This window comes from Solanum verrucosum, unplaced genomic scaffold (assembly GCF_900185275.1).
Source record: "Solanum verrucosum unplaced genomic scaffold, falcon-dt-bn FXZP01000053.1, whole genome shotgun sequence".
Classification (NCBI taxonomy): Eukaryota; Viridiplantae; Streptophyta; class Magnoliopsida; order Solanales; family Solanaceae; genus Solanum; species Solanum verrucosum.
Window position 1 is genome coordinate 587849 of NW_026020152.1, and position 15241 is coordinate 603089.

The 15241-nt window shown below is 35.5% G+C and overlaps 3 protein-coding genes across 4 annotated transcripts in view; 2 read left to right on the forward strand and 1 right to left on the reverse strand.

Moving 5' to 3' along the window:
• LOC125828165 (isopentenyl phosphate kinase) overlaps nucleotides 1–15241 on the reverse strand; it is a 295006-nt gene that overhangs the window by 25747 nt on the left and 254018 nt on the right. The window lies entirely within an intron of this gene.
• LOC125828185 (uncharacterized) lies at nucleotides 244–1568 on the forward strand. The gene is made up of 2 exons (XM_049507507.1): nucleotides 244–704; nucleotides 1476–1568. The coding sequence occupies exons 1-2, from the start codon at nucleotides 279–281 to the stop codon at nucleotides 1560–1562; spliced, it is 513 nt and encodes a 170-aa protein (XP_049363464.1). The 5' UTR covers nucleotides 244–278; the 3' UTR covers nucleotides 1563–1568.
• LOC125828124 (ARF guanine-nucleotide exchange factor GNOM-like) lies at nucleotides 3010–15235 on the forward strand. Of its 2 annotated transcripts, none has more exons than XM_049507429.1 (3): nucleotides 3010–3136; nucleotides 9745–10572; nucleotides 11587–15235. In XM_049507429.1, the coding sequence occupies exons 2-3, from the start codon at nucleotides 9838–9840 to the stop codon at nucleotides 15181–15183; spliced, it is 4332 nt and encodes a 1443-aa protein (XP_049363386.1). In that variant the 5' UTR covers nucleotides 3010–3136; nucleotides 9745–9837; the 3' UTR covers nucleotides 15184–15235. The 2 variants fall into 2 exon arrangements, with proteins under 2 accessions (XP_049363386.1, XP_049363384.1); XM_049507427.1 differs by having other exon boundaries at nucleotides 3028–3136; nucleotides 9741–10572.

Here is a 15241-nt window from a genome sequence, read left to right on the forward strand (position 1 = left end):
GAACCCATAATTAAAATTCTAGCTCCGTCTGAATCCCAAAAGCAAACAAAAGGAAAAAGGAAAACAAATGTCATCTCTTGTCAAGACATGAAAGCAAGTTGCCAAGTCCATAAAGATACTTCTAGCAAAAATATCCCTAAAAAATGAACCAATATCCAACACTAGATATTTTTTTAAAAATGAAGCAAATAAAGACAAAAATACCCCCTACTATAATATATCTTTAACTTCCACAATTCCATTAGTCATTCCAATTTTCCCACACATAAAAAAAAAGTATGTCACATGTGGATATTTCTGAATGGCAACAAATCCCATATTCTTCATCTTCAACTACAACCAATAATACTAACAATAATACTCAAATAGCTCCTGATGAAATGACTACTTTGCCCTTGATTGAGGATATTACTATTGATAATAATAATAGTAATGATGATGATGATGAGAAGGGTGAATATGGAAATAAGTGGTTGAAAAAGAGTTTAAGAGAATTGAGTTGTTGGATTGTTCAAGTGGCTTCAAAGATGAGAAATTATGCTTCTTCTAAAGTTGGAATTGGAAAATTCACTTATAATAGTAGAATATTGACATTTCTTTTGGTTCCATTGTTTTATTGGATGATAAAGAAAAAATGGAGGAGTCAAAGACAAATTGATAATACTTCTAACAAACTTATGCTACTTGTCCAAGAAAAAGACCAGGTATTTATTTAACTTCTTCTCTTTTTCTTTTTTTTTTACCATTTTTTGTTCTTTTAGAACTCGTTTGTTAGGGAGAATAAGAGATAAATAATCTCGAGGTTAAATTTAGAATAAGTTTATATCTCATATTTGATTAGAATAAAATTATGATATAGCTTATTCTGAAATTGTAGTTAGGGGCGAAGTGTGAAGGTGTTCACTGGAAATCTATCAGTTAAAAAAATTATATTGTATATGTTGGATAGATATTTCTAGGTATATGTGTTGAATATATTATAAATTGTGATCTTCTAAGGTTTGAATAACATGTAAATCAGTAAATGATTAGCTTAGGAATTCGGAATATTTAGAATGCACCACAATGTCCAAGATTTGATTCTTAGGGATTGCGTAATTTTTATATTTTTATTTTTCATACACATCAAAAAATGTAAAAATCTATTGTACAACTAAGATATACTCTACAGAAATTTAAAAGTATTTTGTTTTGTATTTGTCTCGTACATGCTATAATATATAAATAAAAATTTTAACTTGATCTCAACTGACAACTAAACATACATCAATTTTTAAACTTATTTTTACTGTGTCAATTGAACATTCTAACTTACAAAATAATCATCTAGACATTTCCAAAATTTATGTGTCACAGGTTGATGTATTATCCATTCTCAAAATTAGAATGTTTAGTATCAATTAAAATCAAGTTAAACTGTATATATATATTTATGTATTAGGTCTTCTAATTACAAGTAACTATAATTATTGCAGAAAATCGAACAATTATCGCTCCAAATTAGCCAGATGAATGAGTCCCTACTAACACGGCGAAAAGTTCCGGTCCTTCAAGTAGGCTAATATATACACTAGCCATTAGTTGTTTGTTGTGCAAGTATATAGTTAAAGAAGATATCTTAGTAGTATTTGGTATGAAATATTATGTACTCTTTTTAAATGAAATGCTTTCTTTCTTTTACTTTCGGAGGAGATATAGAAAGTGTGTCGTGTTTAGATTTGGTATCAATTGATATATGTATTTTTTTATTTTAGATGTGTACAAGTACATATTTAAAGTTGTATAAAGTTAAACTAGTAGATATACATGTCATCCTACATGACATAATACACGTAAGACGTCATGTAAAATCGTAAAATTTTCAGGTAGAACGTGTGTGTTTACTTATTCAATTATATACAAATTTACATATTTAATTGTTCATAATCAAAGTTGGAGAATATAAATGCTAGTTTAACACTTGGTTATCGTCATATTTAAAGACTTCTTATTTCTTTAAACATTTTTACATTTGGTTAATATCACATATGATCAGTGTTTTATCTATTATAATAAATAATGTTTTAAGAAAAATTATATTAAAATAATTGAACTTTACGCACTAAAGGAAATGAATTGTATAAACGGATGGATATAAACCAGTGGTCAATGGGGTTGACGATAAGTCGATTAGATTTTTCTGAGAAAAAAAACCGCTTTTCATCTAAGTGATTTCGAAAATAAAATAAATATACTTAAATAAAAAAATTTATGTAAATTTTTTTGAATTATATCTTAATGAAATTGCCACTACACAAAAGTTTAATAATACCTCATTATACATTCAGTTTAAATATATCTTTTTTGTTATACTTTTGATTCAAGTATATTCCTCTCATTATATTTTGGCACTAATTTATTCTTAATTTTGACAAAAAAAACATGCGAAAAACTTATAATCAAATTAATCCACCTTCAATTTTAAATATCCGATTTCTTTAGAAATTCACCATTTAACCCATCTCTAACCTATTCCCTCCACTTTAGCCCTTTTCTTTTTTTTTTAACGAAAAAATTTAGTTGAGTGATTTTGAAAGATAAAAACACTATAAGTGGAATGATTTTAGTGAGGCATTACCAAGTTCAGTGATTTTATTACATAAGAGATATTAACTCTTAACTTTCAGTGAAAATTCAATTAATTATATATTTTAAAAATATTAATTAAATAAGTACATGTTAATTATTGATATAAGTTGTGTTGCAAAGACGAGACAATTCCATTTGAGATCTGGGATTCGAGCTTCAAAATAAAGAAAATCTTGTTGGGAGCGCTAATTCATAATGAACTCAGTATGCAATTCAAATTTAATCGGAGCTTCGTACGAACATGATTTTTTTTTTTTTTAAAATACTCATAAATTATTAATATTAATATACTCGTAGTTAAAGTATTATTTTTAAAAATTAAATAAATCGTAATACTAGTTGAGGTTACAAATACAGTGGCAGACTAAAGTGATTGGACAGAAAGGGCTACTAAACTTTATAAAATTCACTTTCAAGGCCCTACATTTTACAATTGATTTCAAATAAGTCCATCTTTCTCCGGCGAACTCCTCGGGATCTCCTTTCCTTCCTCCGACGTAATCCAGCCGTAAGTTCCGCCATTTCCGTTCTACATTTTCTGCTCTTTTTTCAGATAAAAATCCTAATTCCTCTTATGTATTCCATTTTGCTTCACATTTCGTAAAAGCTACGAATTTTTGGGGGTTTAGTTTTTGCTCTCTCCGTTTCGAGTATTCGTATATCGTAATCTGTTTTATTGGCTTCTACAGCTATATAATATACTGTGATCTTTCTAATAATTCAAACTGCTAATTAGTCAAGTTAAAATATTACTTATAAAATTCACTAATTTTGAGAATTAATTTTTGTCTGGTAATTAGTGATTTGCTTGTTCACTAAGTTTATTAAATTAAATACTGCATCTTTTCCTATTTGAGCTAATTTTTTGGCATTATTTGGCTAGTGATGTTTATTATAATAGTTACATACTATCAGGACTTTCAAGCAGTCAAATTTATTTAATTATTCAGATTTTAAGCTTTGATGTGATCTGTTTTTCTATTTTTTCAGATGAAAATGACTTTTTCAAGTAAATTTAATGTACAGTACAATATAATTCATGTTTATAATGGTGTAGAACCTATTTTGACTAGATTGAAAACATATTAGTATATAATTACATGTTAATAAAATAAACTATCTAATATCAAATCCTAACCAATTTTGGTTTCTTATTCCAACCTTGAATTAGTCTTCCAACATTCTCCCGTTATTCAAAGTTATATTTCCAATTGTTGATGCACTTTGTAACCAACGTAATTGTTGAAGTACTTGTCTTCAACTTCCTTTTTTTTTTCTTTTTTTTTTTGTTGATGCACTTGTTGCCAACCTCCAATTGTTGAAGTACTTGTCTCCAACTCTCAACTGTTGATGATCAATATATTTTTTCATTTGTTTATGCACTTGTCATCAACTTTCTATTGTTGGTGCATTTTTCACCAACATTTAGAAATAATTTCTTCCTTTTGTGCTATATTTGCTTGCTCCTTTATAAACATGTTTGCATTTTTTCTTCACCCTATATCAAATTTTCACTGTCGACAATTTTCTGTGAGTTTGCGAACGTAAACCTTGTCCACAGGGGCGACATACGTTGGCTAGTGCCCCTGCGTCAACAAAAGTTATTTGATACTCTACTAAGATTGTAGAGACTTTGATACCTATAAGAATGAAATTATTTTCAGAACCTCATAAATTTGTTAATGTTCTCCATAAATCTTCTCTACTAGAAAATAAGTAATAGCACACCTACTTAGGCATGAATTGAATAAATTAACCAGTAACAAATCCTAACCAGTTTTGGTTTCTTACTCCAACTTTAAATTAATAATCCAACAAAATGTTTTCTTCTGTTACCACTTACCACTAGTATAATATATAAATTAGATTAAAAAATTAAGTCAAAACCCGTGTAAATATTGGAATGTACAAAATCATGGCCGAAGTGTTGGTTGAAAGATTGAAGGTGAGAGATAAGTTGATCAGTACACATTAGAGGGCCTTCATAAAAGGAAGACAAATTATGTATGCTGCTTGATAGCAAGTGAGTATGTTGATACTAGACTGAGAGGTGTGGATCCTGGAGTAATGTAAATTGGATATTGAGAAGGCTTATGACCATCTCGATTGGAATTTTCTACTCAGTATTCTCAGGGACTCAGATAGATGGGATTTGACAGCAGATGGCTGAAATGGATTGAATTCTGCATCAAAAACACTAGGTTCTTAATTCTGGTTAATGGAGAATCAGCTGTTTTTTTTCAGCAGAGAGGGGGATCATACAGGGAGATCCCCTATCAGCTTTCCTCTTTATCATAGCTATGGAGGAATTCAATAGTATATTGAAGATTGCCACTCAGAGCATATGGTTACAAGGCTTTTGAATTGGAAAATGGGCAGATGAGACACTGTAAATTTGCCACCTGTTGTATGTAGATGACCCTGTAATTTTTTGTGATGCTAATCCTGAGCAACTATCTTAGGATGATGCTAGTTATTTTTGAAGCTACATATGGAGTGCAAGTTAATTGAAGGAAAAGCAACATCTTTCCTATTAAGGATGTTACACAGATGCATGTTGCTGACAAACATTCTGGGGTGTGGGGTGGAAAAGTTGCCTACTGTATATCTTGGAATGCCATTGGGATCAAAACACAAGGCTCTTGAGATTTAGGATGGCATTATAGAGAAGATAGAAAGAAGCTTGCAATGTGGGAATCTCAGTATCTCTCTTTAGGAGGCAAGTTAATTTAATCAACTCTTTTTTGGATTCTTTATCAACATTTGTGATGTCCTTATTTCCCATGCCAAGAAAGGTAATCGAAACTCTTGACAGCTTGAGAAGGAACTTTTTGTGGCACGGTTACAAAGAGGCCAAAAGTTTCAATTGGGTGAAGTGGGAAACAGTCCAACAGAGCAGAGAGCAAGGAGATATAGGGTTAGAAACTTGAAGCTATAAAATAACAGCTTACTCATGAAATGGTTATGGAGGTATAATGAGGAGGGTCAATCTCTTTAAAAAGATGTGATCTATAGAAGTGTGGGCAGAATGGACAATAGTGTATTGATGAAGTCACAAACACTTTTAGAGTTGGAGTTTAGAGAACTATCAGGTTTTTATAGACACCCCTGATGAGGAATATAAGCTACCATGTGGGCAATGGAAGAAAAATGCTCTTCCGGAAAGACAATTGGACTGGGCAAGGAACTTTGCTGGAGACCTTCCCTGGACTATTCTATATTTGCACCAATTCAGATATCACAATAGAAGAGATTTGGACAACATAGGGTTGGAGTCTTGTTTTCAGGAGATTGTTGAATGATTGGGAAGCGGAAAGGGTGGTTGAACTGTTAGAAAGAGCGGGAAGCTTTACTGGGGCAACAACTGACTTGACACCATCAGATGGAGGCACAATGAATATGGGCAATTCTCAGTAAATAGAGTATACAAGAGAGGCCTGTCTGAGTTGGCAGGAAGTTTCAAGGGTCTATAGCATGGCACGAACAAAGGTTAAATGCTTTTTATGGTTGGTGGTGAAGAAACCATGTGTTACTCATGAAACACTTTAGAGGAGGAAAATCCAGAGATGCCCTCTATGTATGGAGGCAGCAGAAACTAATAACCATTTGTTATTGCACGGTAGGTAACATCATCAGAAGTCTAGGCACTTTTTATCTGTTTGGCCAGGGAGGAATGGACAATGCCAGAGCATACCACAGACTTACTGAGCTGCTGGATCAGAAGGAGTGGGAGTAAGAGTAAAAAAAAGCGGTGGAAAACATTACCAACATGTATTCGATGGAACATATGGAAGGAGAGAAATGAAAGGATCTTTGAAGGCAGATTCAGTTCCATACAAAAGATCAAATGGAAATGTATTGCCTCTTTATGATTTTACTGTAAAGAACAATGTATATTAGGAGGAAGTACAGATAATGGACTTCTTAGGAGTTCCTTAGTTAACTTCTCCTTGTAAACTCATTTTTTGGAGGTCGCCAGCATACCCTTAATGCTGAGGAATACAAGTTACCAGTTCAAGAAAAAAGTATCCTCATCCTAATTATAGAAACACTAATTGAAAAGTGATCGACTAAAATTGTGTCAAAGTCTTACACTCTTTCTAGTTGATATCATTTATCAGCCAAACACTGGCCTTTACTTTATGTAAATTGCACTCACTCTAACAACGTACCTTTTGTATGACAGGTCAGTGAGAAAATGGGAACAAACCACATATAACTAGATTTTCTTATGAAAAGTTCAAGGATATATATAACTAGGTTGACTAACCTTAAATAGGATATCCTTTATATATTTTTTAAATGACAACAATAACATAAATAGATGAACAATGGCAACAAACTTATAAGTTATAACTAGGAAACACTGTTAAAAGACAAATGACAAATCAGCGATAGAAAAAAAGTAAATGAATTACATGTTCAATCAACATCCTAAGGATGTCCATCATTCTCTTCTCTAGCATTGTTGTCATTAGCACTAGTTTCGTTTGCAACATTCTTGTCTCCTATTCAATGAGCTGTCTCTTCCTTTTGTCAAGTTTAGTCCGAATATCAGCAACTAGCTCTAGCAAACGTCTACATTTTCTAGCATCAAGTTCATCGAAGCTTCTTTTCCCCTCTAATATTTGGTTGAAGAGGTTTCGTATTTCCTTCTCATTTGCTCTATTTTCCTAATATATTTTCCCTTGAAGGTAGGTTTCATAAAATAAGAGTGTTTGTCTTGTATATATAGATGCCTGATATGATCACATAATTAAATAACTCAAGTTGATTGAGACAATTTGACCAAAGGCAATAAACTAATTGCACAATCTAGATTTTAAGCTACTTATTAATTACTTTCTTAAACAGATGCAATTAAAATCCTAAAAGTCAATCTTGAAGTTAAGGAAATTATCATATTTCCGTAATGATATAACTTAGAGTAGGTAAGAAAATCCTCCCCCCAATTGAATAATCAAATCAATACATGGATATATTAAAATAATGGAAATAAGTCTTAAAGTCAAGATTTCATAAATATTACTCCCTCCGTTTAAAAAAGAATGGCTTAGTTTGACTTGACACGGAGTTTAAGAAAATAAGGGACTTTTCAATCTTGTGGTCGTAAATTAAAGTTGTCAAATGTACCAAAATGTCCTTTAATCTAATGACTTTAAACATGCCGCGCAGAAAGCTGCAATTACAGTGTTGCAAAAAAAAAGGGATCATTCTTTTTTAAACATATTAAAAATGAAAGTAGGTCATTCTTTTTAAAACGCTGGGAGTAATAGAAGTGCGGAAGTAACAAAATACACCCAAAATCTAGTGTCATTAGGACAAGAGCTTGCAAGACTTAGTACAATTGTTTCACGCTACAATACTGTTTGAAATAACAAAGACAAGGAAATGAAAAGGAGGAAGTCGGACATTGCTTTAAACTTGTCACAACTCGAGACTACCCCCTAGGCATAACACGGTGTTTAGAGCCACAAGTGACCCCTAAACTAACCTCATAGTCTGGCATGACACTAAGATTAACATAAAAGTAATGACTGCAAGTAACTGGAATACTATGCGGAAGCTAAAATTGAATTAGTCCAGTAATTGGATTAGACAATATCTGAATAGGCATAAGCTGAATCTAACTGACTGTCTGAAAAGCCTCTACTAAAACGAGTTGCTAGGACAAGCCCCTAGCTAACTCTTAACTATCTGAAAATTGAAAGCATAATACTGAATGAAATGTAAAAGATGTCCTTGAAAAATGAGGACTCACCAAAAGCACTACTAAGCTGATATGGAGTCATACTAGCCACGGCTTGAGTGTTGAACGTCTGAATCTATATTATCAAACAATATAGGCAGGAAGTATGCAGTCAGTACATTCTAAGCATGCATGCTAAAATAACAACTAAGCATGATAAACTGAAGTGACATAAGCTAATGCAATGATCAAGTAAATAACTTGAAAACTGATAACAATGGTGTACTGAAGTAACTGAATACTTGATCATGTAATAACCTAAAGACCGAACTGTAGGAGATACTAATCGACATATAATCATGGGAGCTACTACATGGAGTTTGATGTATAATCCCCATCAAAAGGGCCCGATATACTTTGCCAAAGTATAAAGGCTGATTTGAGCTAATGTGGATCCACTAAGCTAATGTCTGTAAAAAACTAAGGAGTCGGCCTCAATTGATGAGAGACCCTTTTTAATTCTACGGTGGTACGTAGTTCTGGGACAAAGAGATTGCTAAAGGTCGTATGCCTCAACTAATGGATGAGCCTTCATCCCTAGGTTCGCTCGGTGCTAAATAAACTCCCAATGGAACAACATACATTTAATTGAGGACAGTAATAGTACTGAATGAAATGTAAAAGATGTCCTTGAAAAATGAGGACTCACCAAAAGCACTACTAAGTTTGATATGGAGTCATACTAACCTCGACTTGAGTGTTGAACGTCCGAATCTATATTATCAAACAATATAGGCAGGAAGTATGTAGTCGGTACTTAGATTGTACTGAGTATGCGAGGCATGCATGCTAAAATAACAACTAAGCATGATAAACTGAAGTGACATAAGCTGATGCAATAACCAAGTAAATAACTTGAAAACTGATAACAATGGTGTACTGAAATAACATATACTACTAACCTACATATAATCATGGGAGCTACTACATGGAGTTTGATGTATAATCCTCATCAAAAGGGCCAGATATACTTTGCAGAGTATAAAGGATGATCTGAGCTAATGTGGATCTACTAAGCTAATGTCTGTAAAAGACTAAGGAGTCAGCCTCAATTGATGAGAGACCCTTTTTAATTCTGTGGTGGTACGTAGTTATGGGACAGAGATTCCTACTAAAGGTCTTGTGCTGGTGGGAGGTAGCAGGTAACCCGTGGAATTAGTCGAGGGGCATGCAAGTTGGCCTGGACACCATGGTTATAAAAAAAGTTGCTTGTTTCCTGGGATTAGAAGCAGTACCATTATATGGCGTCAATATCTTACCACTATTCTGAGGATGTTTTGCTTTCTTATCATTGTTTTTGAGAAGTTGCTTTCCTGAAAAATTTGTTATATGGCCATTCCAATTCTAATGGTGTCTTTTGTAGACAGTGAGGGGTATGCTTCGACTTGCTTCAGCATTCTTCCTGCAAACTTTTTCTTGATTACATATTCAGAGTTCATTCAAGTTACACATTCTCCGTGATGGGGCGTTTAAGGATACAATCTAGTATCAAAGCAATTGAAGAGGAGCCGGAAGATTGCGAGACCACATCTTCCAATAAAACTGCTATAGCTTGTATGGTTAACTCTGAAGTAAGTGCTGTTTTAGCTGTTATGAGAAGAAATGTGAGATGGGGTGGTCGTTATGTATCCGGGGATGATCAACTAGAGCACTCACTTATACAGTCTCTGAAGACATTACGTAAACAGATATTTTCATGGCAGCATCAGTGGCAAACCATCAGTCCAGCTTTATATCTCCAGCCATTTCTGGATGTTATTCGATCTGATGAAACTGGGGCACCAATCACTGGTGTTGCACTATCTTCTGTTTTCAAGATTTTGACTCTTGATTTTCTTGATCATAATACTGTCAATGTTGAAAATGCCATGCACTCTGTAGTGGATGCTGTGACCAGTTGCAGATTTGAGGTAACTGATCCTGCATCAGAAGAGGTTGTGTTGATGAAGATACTTCAAGTACTTTTGGCATGCATGAGAAGTAAAGCGTCAGTTATGTTGAGTAATCAGCATGTTTGCACCATAGTCAACACGTGCTTTAGAGTAGTTCATCAAGCTGGAAGCAAGAGTGAGCTCTTACAGCAGACAGCACGTCACACCATGCATGAACTTGTGAGATGTATTTTTTCCCACCTTCCAGAAGTTGACGACATGCAACAATCTATAGTTAGACGAGGCAGTTCCACCAAAAACAAGGTATTGGTGCATCTTTGTTCTTTTATGTATCTCGATTTATCCTTCCTGCAGTATGTTCCATACTACTTCCTGGTTTGGGAAATATTGATCTTCCAGAATTATCTGCAGTCCTCTCTTAGAGTGCAAATCAATTAGAATGGCTGTATAAATGGTTTTATAATACTTCTCATGATCCAGTTTTGCCTTATGGGTATCATTTGATAAAAGAACATTTCTTTGTGTTGGCACAAAGAAAAGATTGGGTTAAGTTCTGATAAGGTGGATCTTACAATTCAAAAAGTAGCAAGACTGTTATAAGCTAATGAGTAGTTTTTCTTTTCTTTTGCATGTGCATCTAAAATACCTGTTTTTTCTCTTTCTTTCCCTTGGTTGGGGTGTGGGGAGGAGTGGGACAAAAATTATGCTCTAACAAGGTAGTCTTGGTATAATAGCACCAGAGCTGGAGCTTGGGGGAGCATAAGGGGTTCATCTCGACCGGTGGCGGAACCAAAATTTTTACTAAGGGGTGTCACAATATAAAAAAAAAGTAGACACATGTAGAAAATAAGTGGAGCTAACATATAGTATATATACATAAAACTAAAATTATGCTCTAACAAGGTAGTCTTGGTATAATAGCACCAGAGCTGGAGCTTGGGGGAGCATAAGGGGTTCATCTCGACCGGTGGCGGAACCAAAATTTTTACTAAGGGGTGTCACAATATAAAAAAAAAGTAGACACATGTAGAAAATAAGTGGAGCTAACATATAGTATATATACATAAAACTAAAATTTTGACCCCCTTCGCTGGAAAATTACACTATATATACAAGGTCAAAGTTATATATATATAAATATATTTACTTCTTTAATAATTTGGATCCTCTTAGTGAAATTCCTGGCTCCGCTGCTAATTAGCACCAAAGAGAAATTCTAGAAGTGAATAAAAATGTTTCAAAAATCATTTTCTGTTTTGGCTTATTCTTCTATATGAATGTGTTTGGAGCATTATATGTTAATTTCTTCTAGCGTAGGTTGTGGACCTTGACAACGAGTACAGTTTCAACAAGTCAGAGAATGGTACTGGTACTTCTGAATATGATAGCCAGCCACTTTCTGGAACTTTTACTTCTTCTGCTTCCACAGGTCTTCTTAACAGTGTTATAGATGAAGGCATGGTCATGAATGATAATGGGAAGGATAATGTTCCTAATGATTTACATCTAATGAGTGAACCATATGGAGTTCCATGCATGGTTGAGATATTTCACTTCTTGTGTTCTTTGTTAAATGTTGTCGAACATATAGGGATGGGTCCCAGAGCAAATACCACATCATTTGATGAAGATGTTCCACTGTTCGCCCTTTGTTTGATCAACTCAGCCATTGAGTTGGGTGGCCCTGCTATACACAGTCACCCTAGATTGTTGAGTTTGGTTCAGGATGAATTATTCCAAAATCTGATGATATTTGGCTTGTCAATAAGTCCAGTGATTCTTTCAACTGTCTGCAGCATTGTTCTAAATCTGTATCAGCATTTGCATACTGAACTAAAGCTACAACTTGAGGCCTTCTTGTCCTGTGTTGTCTTGAGGCTTGCACAAAGTCGTTATGGGGCATCATACCAGCAGCAGGAAGTGGCCATGGAGGCTCTTGTTGATTTTTGTAGGCAGAAATCCTTCATGGTAGAAATGTATGCAAATTTAGATTGTGATATCACCTGCACCAATGTTTTTGAAGAACTTGCGAATTTATTGTCAAAGAGTGCATTCCCAGTAAACTCTCCATTATCTGCCATGAACATTCTTGCTTTGGACGGTCTGATTGCTGTAATTCAGGGAATGGCTGAGAGGATAAGCAATGGATGTAGGTCACAGCAAAATCCAATAAATCTTGAGGACTATGCTCCATTCTGGATGGTTGAGTGTGACAGCTATAGTGATCCTGATCATTGGGTACCGTTTGTACGTAGGCGGAAGCACATAAAGAGAAGGTTAATGATTGGAGCTGATCATTTTAATAGGGACCCTAAGAAAGGGCTGGAATTTCTCCAAGGAACATATCTGTTGCCAGAAAAACTTGATCCCCAGAGTGTGGCTTGCTTTTTCAGGTTTACAGCTGGGCTAGATAAGAATCTCGTGGGGGACTTTCTGGGAAATCATGATGAATTTTGCATTCAGGTTCTTCATGAGTTTGCTGGAACATTTGATTTTGAAGACATGAACCTGGATATTGCATTGCGGCTGTTTTTGGAAACTTTTCGATTGCCTGGGGAATCTCAAAAAATTGCAAGGGTACTTGAGGCGTTTTCAGAGAGATATTATGAGCAATCTCCACAGATTCTAGCTAATAAAGATGCTGCTTTGCTGTTGTCATATTCACTAATAATGCTCAATACTGACCAACATAATGTTCAGGTAAAGAAGAAGATGACAGAGGAAGATTTCATTCGAAATAATCGGAACATTAATGGAGGTAATGATCTCCCTCGTGAATATCTATCCGAATTGTATCATTCTATCTGCAACAATGAGATCCGCACAACACCAGAGCAAAGTGCTGGTTTTGCTGAAATGAACCCAAGCCGCTGGATTGATTTGATGCACAAATCCAAGAAAACATCTCCATATATTGTGTGTGATTCGAGAGCTTACCTTGATCATGATATGTTTGCCACCATGTCTGGTCCAACTATTGCTGCTATCTCTGTGGTATTTGATCACGCTGAACACGAGGATGTCTACAAAACTTGTATTGATGGTTTCTTAGCTGTTGCCAAGATTTCAGCTTGCCATCATCTTGAAGATGTTTTGGATGATCTGGTAGTATCTCTATGTAAGTTCACAACTCTCTTGAATCCTTCATTGGTGGAGGAACCTGTTTTAGCCTTTGGCGACGATGCAAAAGCAAGGATGGCAACTGTTACAGTTTTTACTATTGCAAATGAATACGGTGATTTTATCCGTACTGGTTGGAGAAATATCTTGGATTGCATCTTGAGATTGCACAAGCTTGGCCTTCTTCCTGCTCGTGTGACAAGTGATGCAGCTGATGACTCAGAGGCACCTTCTGATACAGGACATGGGAAGTCCTTGCCTAATTCGTTATCTTCTGCACATTTGCAATCCATAGGTACTCCTAGAAGATCTTCTGGACTTATGGGGCGATTTAGTCAGCTCCTATCTTTAGATACTGAAGAGCCAAGGTCTCAACCTACTGAGCAACAACTTGCTGCTCACCAACGCACACTGCAGACAATTCAGAAGTGTCGCATTGATAGCATCTTTACAGAAAGTAAGTTTCTTCTAGCTGATTCCTTGCTACAGTTGGCACGGGCTCTCATATGGGCTGCAGGAAGACCTCAGAAGGGTAGTAGTTCTCCTGAAGATGAAGACACTGCAGTATTCTGCTTGGAACTGCTGATTGCGATCACCTTGAACAACAGAGATAGAATTAGACTTCTTTGGCAGGGAGTTTATGAGCATATTGCTAGTATTGTCCACTCAACAGTAATGCCTTGTGCTTTGATTGAGAAAGCTATATTTGGACTCCTTCGCATCTGCCTGAGGTTGCTTCCCTATAAAGAGAACTTAGCTGATGAACTTTTGAGATCACTACAACTTGTTCTCAAGCTTGACGCCCGGGTTGCTGATGCATACTGTGAGCAGATTACACAGGAAGTCAGTCGGCTGGTTAAAGCAAATGCCACGCACATTCGTTCTCAAATGGGATGGCGAACGATTACTCTTTTACTTTCTATAACAGCAAGACATCCAGAAGCTTCTGAAGCAGGATTCGATGCCCTGGTTTTCATTATGTCTGATGGAGCCCATTTGTCCCCAGCTAATTATGTTCTTTGCATCGATGCAGCTAGAAATTTTGCAGAGTCTCGTGTTGGACCTGCGGATAGACCTGCTCGCGCGGTGGATCTTATGGCAGGTTCAGTTGCTAGTTTAGCATGCTGGTCCAAAGATACTAGGGAAGCTCTGGCAGAGACTGAAGCTGTGAAGTTGTCCCAAGATATTGGAGACATGTGGTTGAGGCTTGTACAGGGACTGAGGAAAGTTAGCTTGGATCAGAGAGAAGTTCGGAATCATGCTCTTTTATCCCTACAAATGTGCCTGAAAGGAGATCATGAAATTTACCTTCCAAATAGTGTATGGTTACAGTGCTTTGATATGGTCATTTTCACAATGTTGGATGACTTGATTGAGCTTGCATCACAAAAAGACTACCGAAACATGGAAGAGACACTTGTTCTTGCCTTAAAGCTCCTTGCGAAAGTTTTTCACCAGTTGCTGCATGAGCTATCTCAATTGACCACATTCTGTAAACTGTGGTTGGGTGTCCTCAACAGGATGGAAAAATGTATGAAGGTGAAAGTTAGAGGTAAAAAAAGTGAAAAGCTTCAGGAATTAGTCCCTGAACTTCTGAAGAACACCTTGACTATAATGAAGTCTAAGGGGGTACTTGTTAAGAGAAGCGCCCTCGGTGGAGATAGCTTATGGGAATTGACTTGGTTGCATGTAAATAACATTGTTCCTTCTCTGCAATCTGAGGTTTTCCCTGATAATGATTCAGAAAATGTACAGCCTGATCCTGTGTTTTCTGAAACCAATCCAAATGAATAGCTTGTCGAGGAATTATTCAACCTTGTCTCTTCAAGTCATCAGGAGAAAACATGTTACT

What these genes read in the sequence shown, in the direction of transcription:
- LOC125828185 (XM_049507507.1), top strand. Translation starts at nt 279, where the DNA reads ATGTCACATGTGGATATTTCTGAATGGCAACAAATCCCATATTCTTCA. An exon ending in TTGTCCAAGAAAAAGACCAG is followed by an intron (nt 705 to 1,475) that starts GTATTTATTTAA and finishes TAATTATTGCAG; the next exon opens with AAAATCGAACAATTATCGCT.
- LOC125828124 (XM_049507429.1), top strand. Translation starts at nt 9,838, where the DNA reads ATGGGGCGTTTAAGGATACAATCTAGTATCAAAGCAATTGAAGAGGAG. An exon ending in GCAGTTCCACCAAAAACAAG is followed by an intron (nt 10,573 to 11,586) that starts GTATTGGTGCAT and finishes CTTCTAGCGTAG; the next exon opens with GTTGTGGACCTTGACAACGA.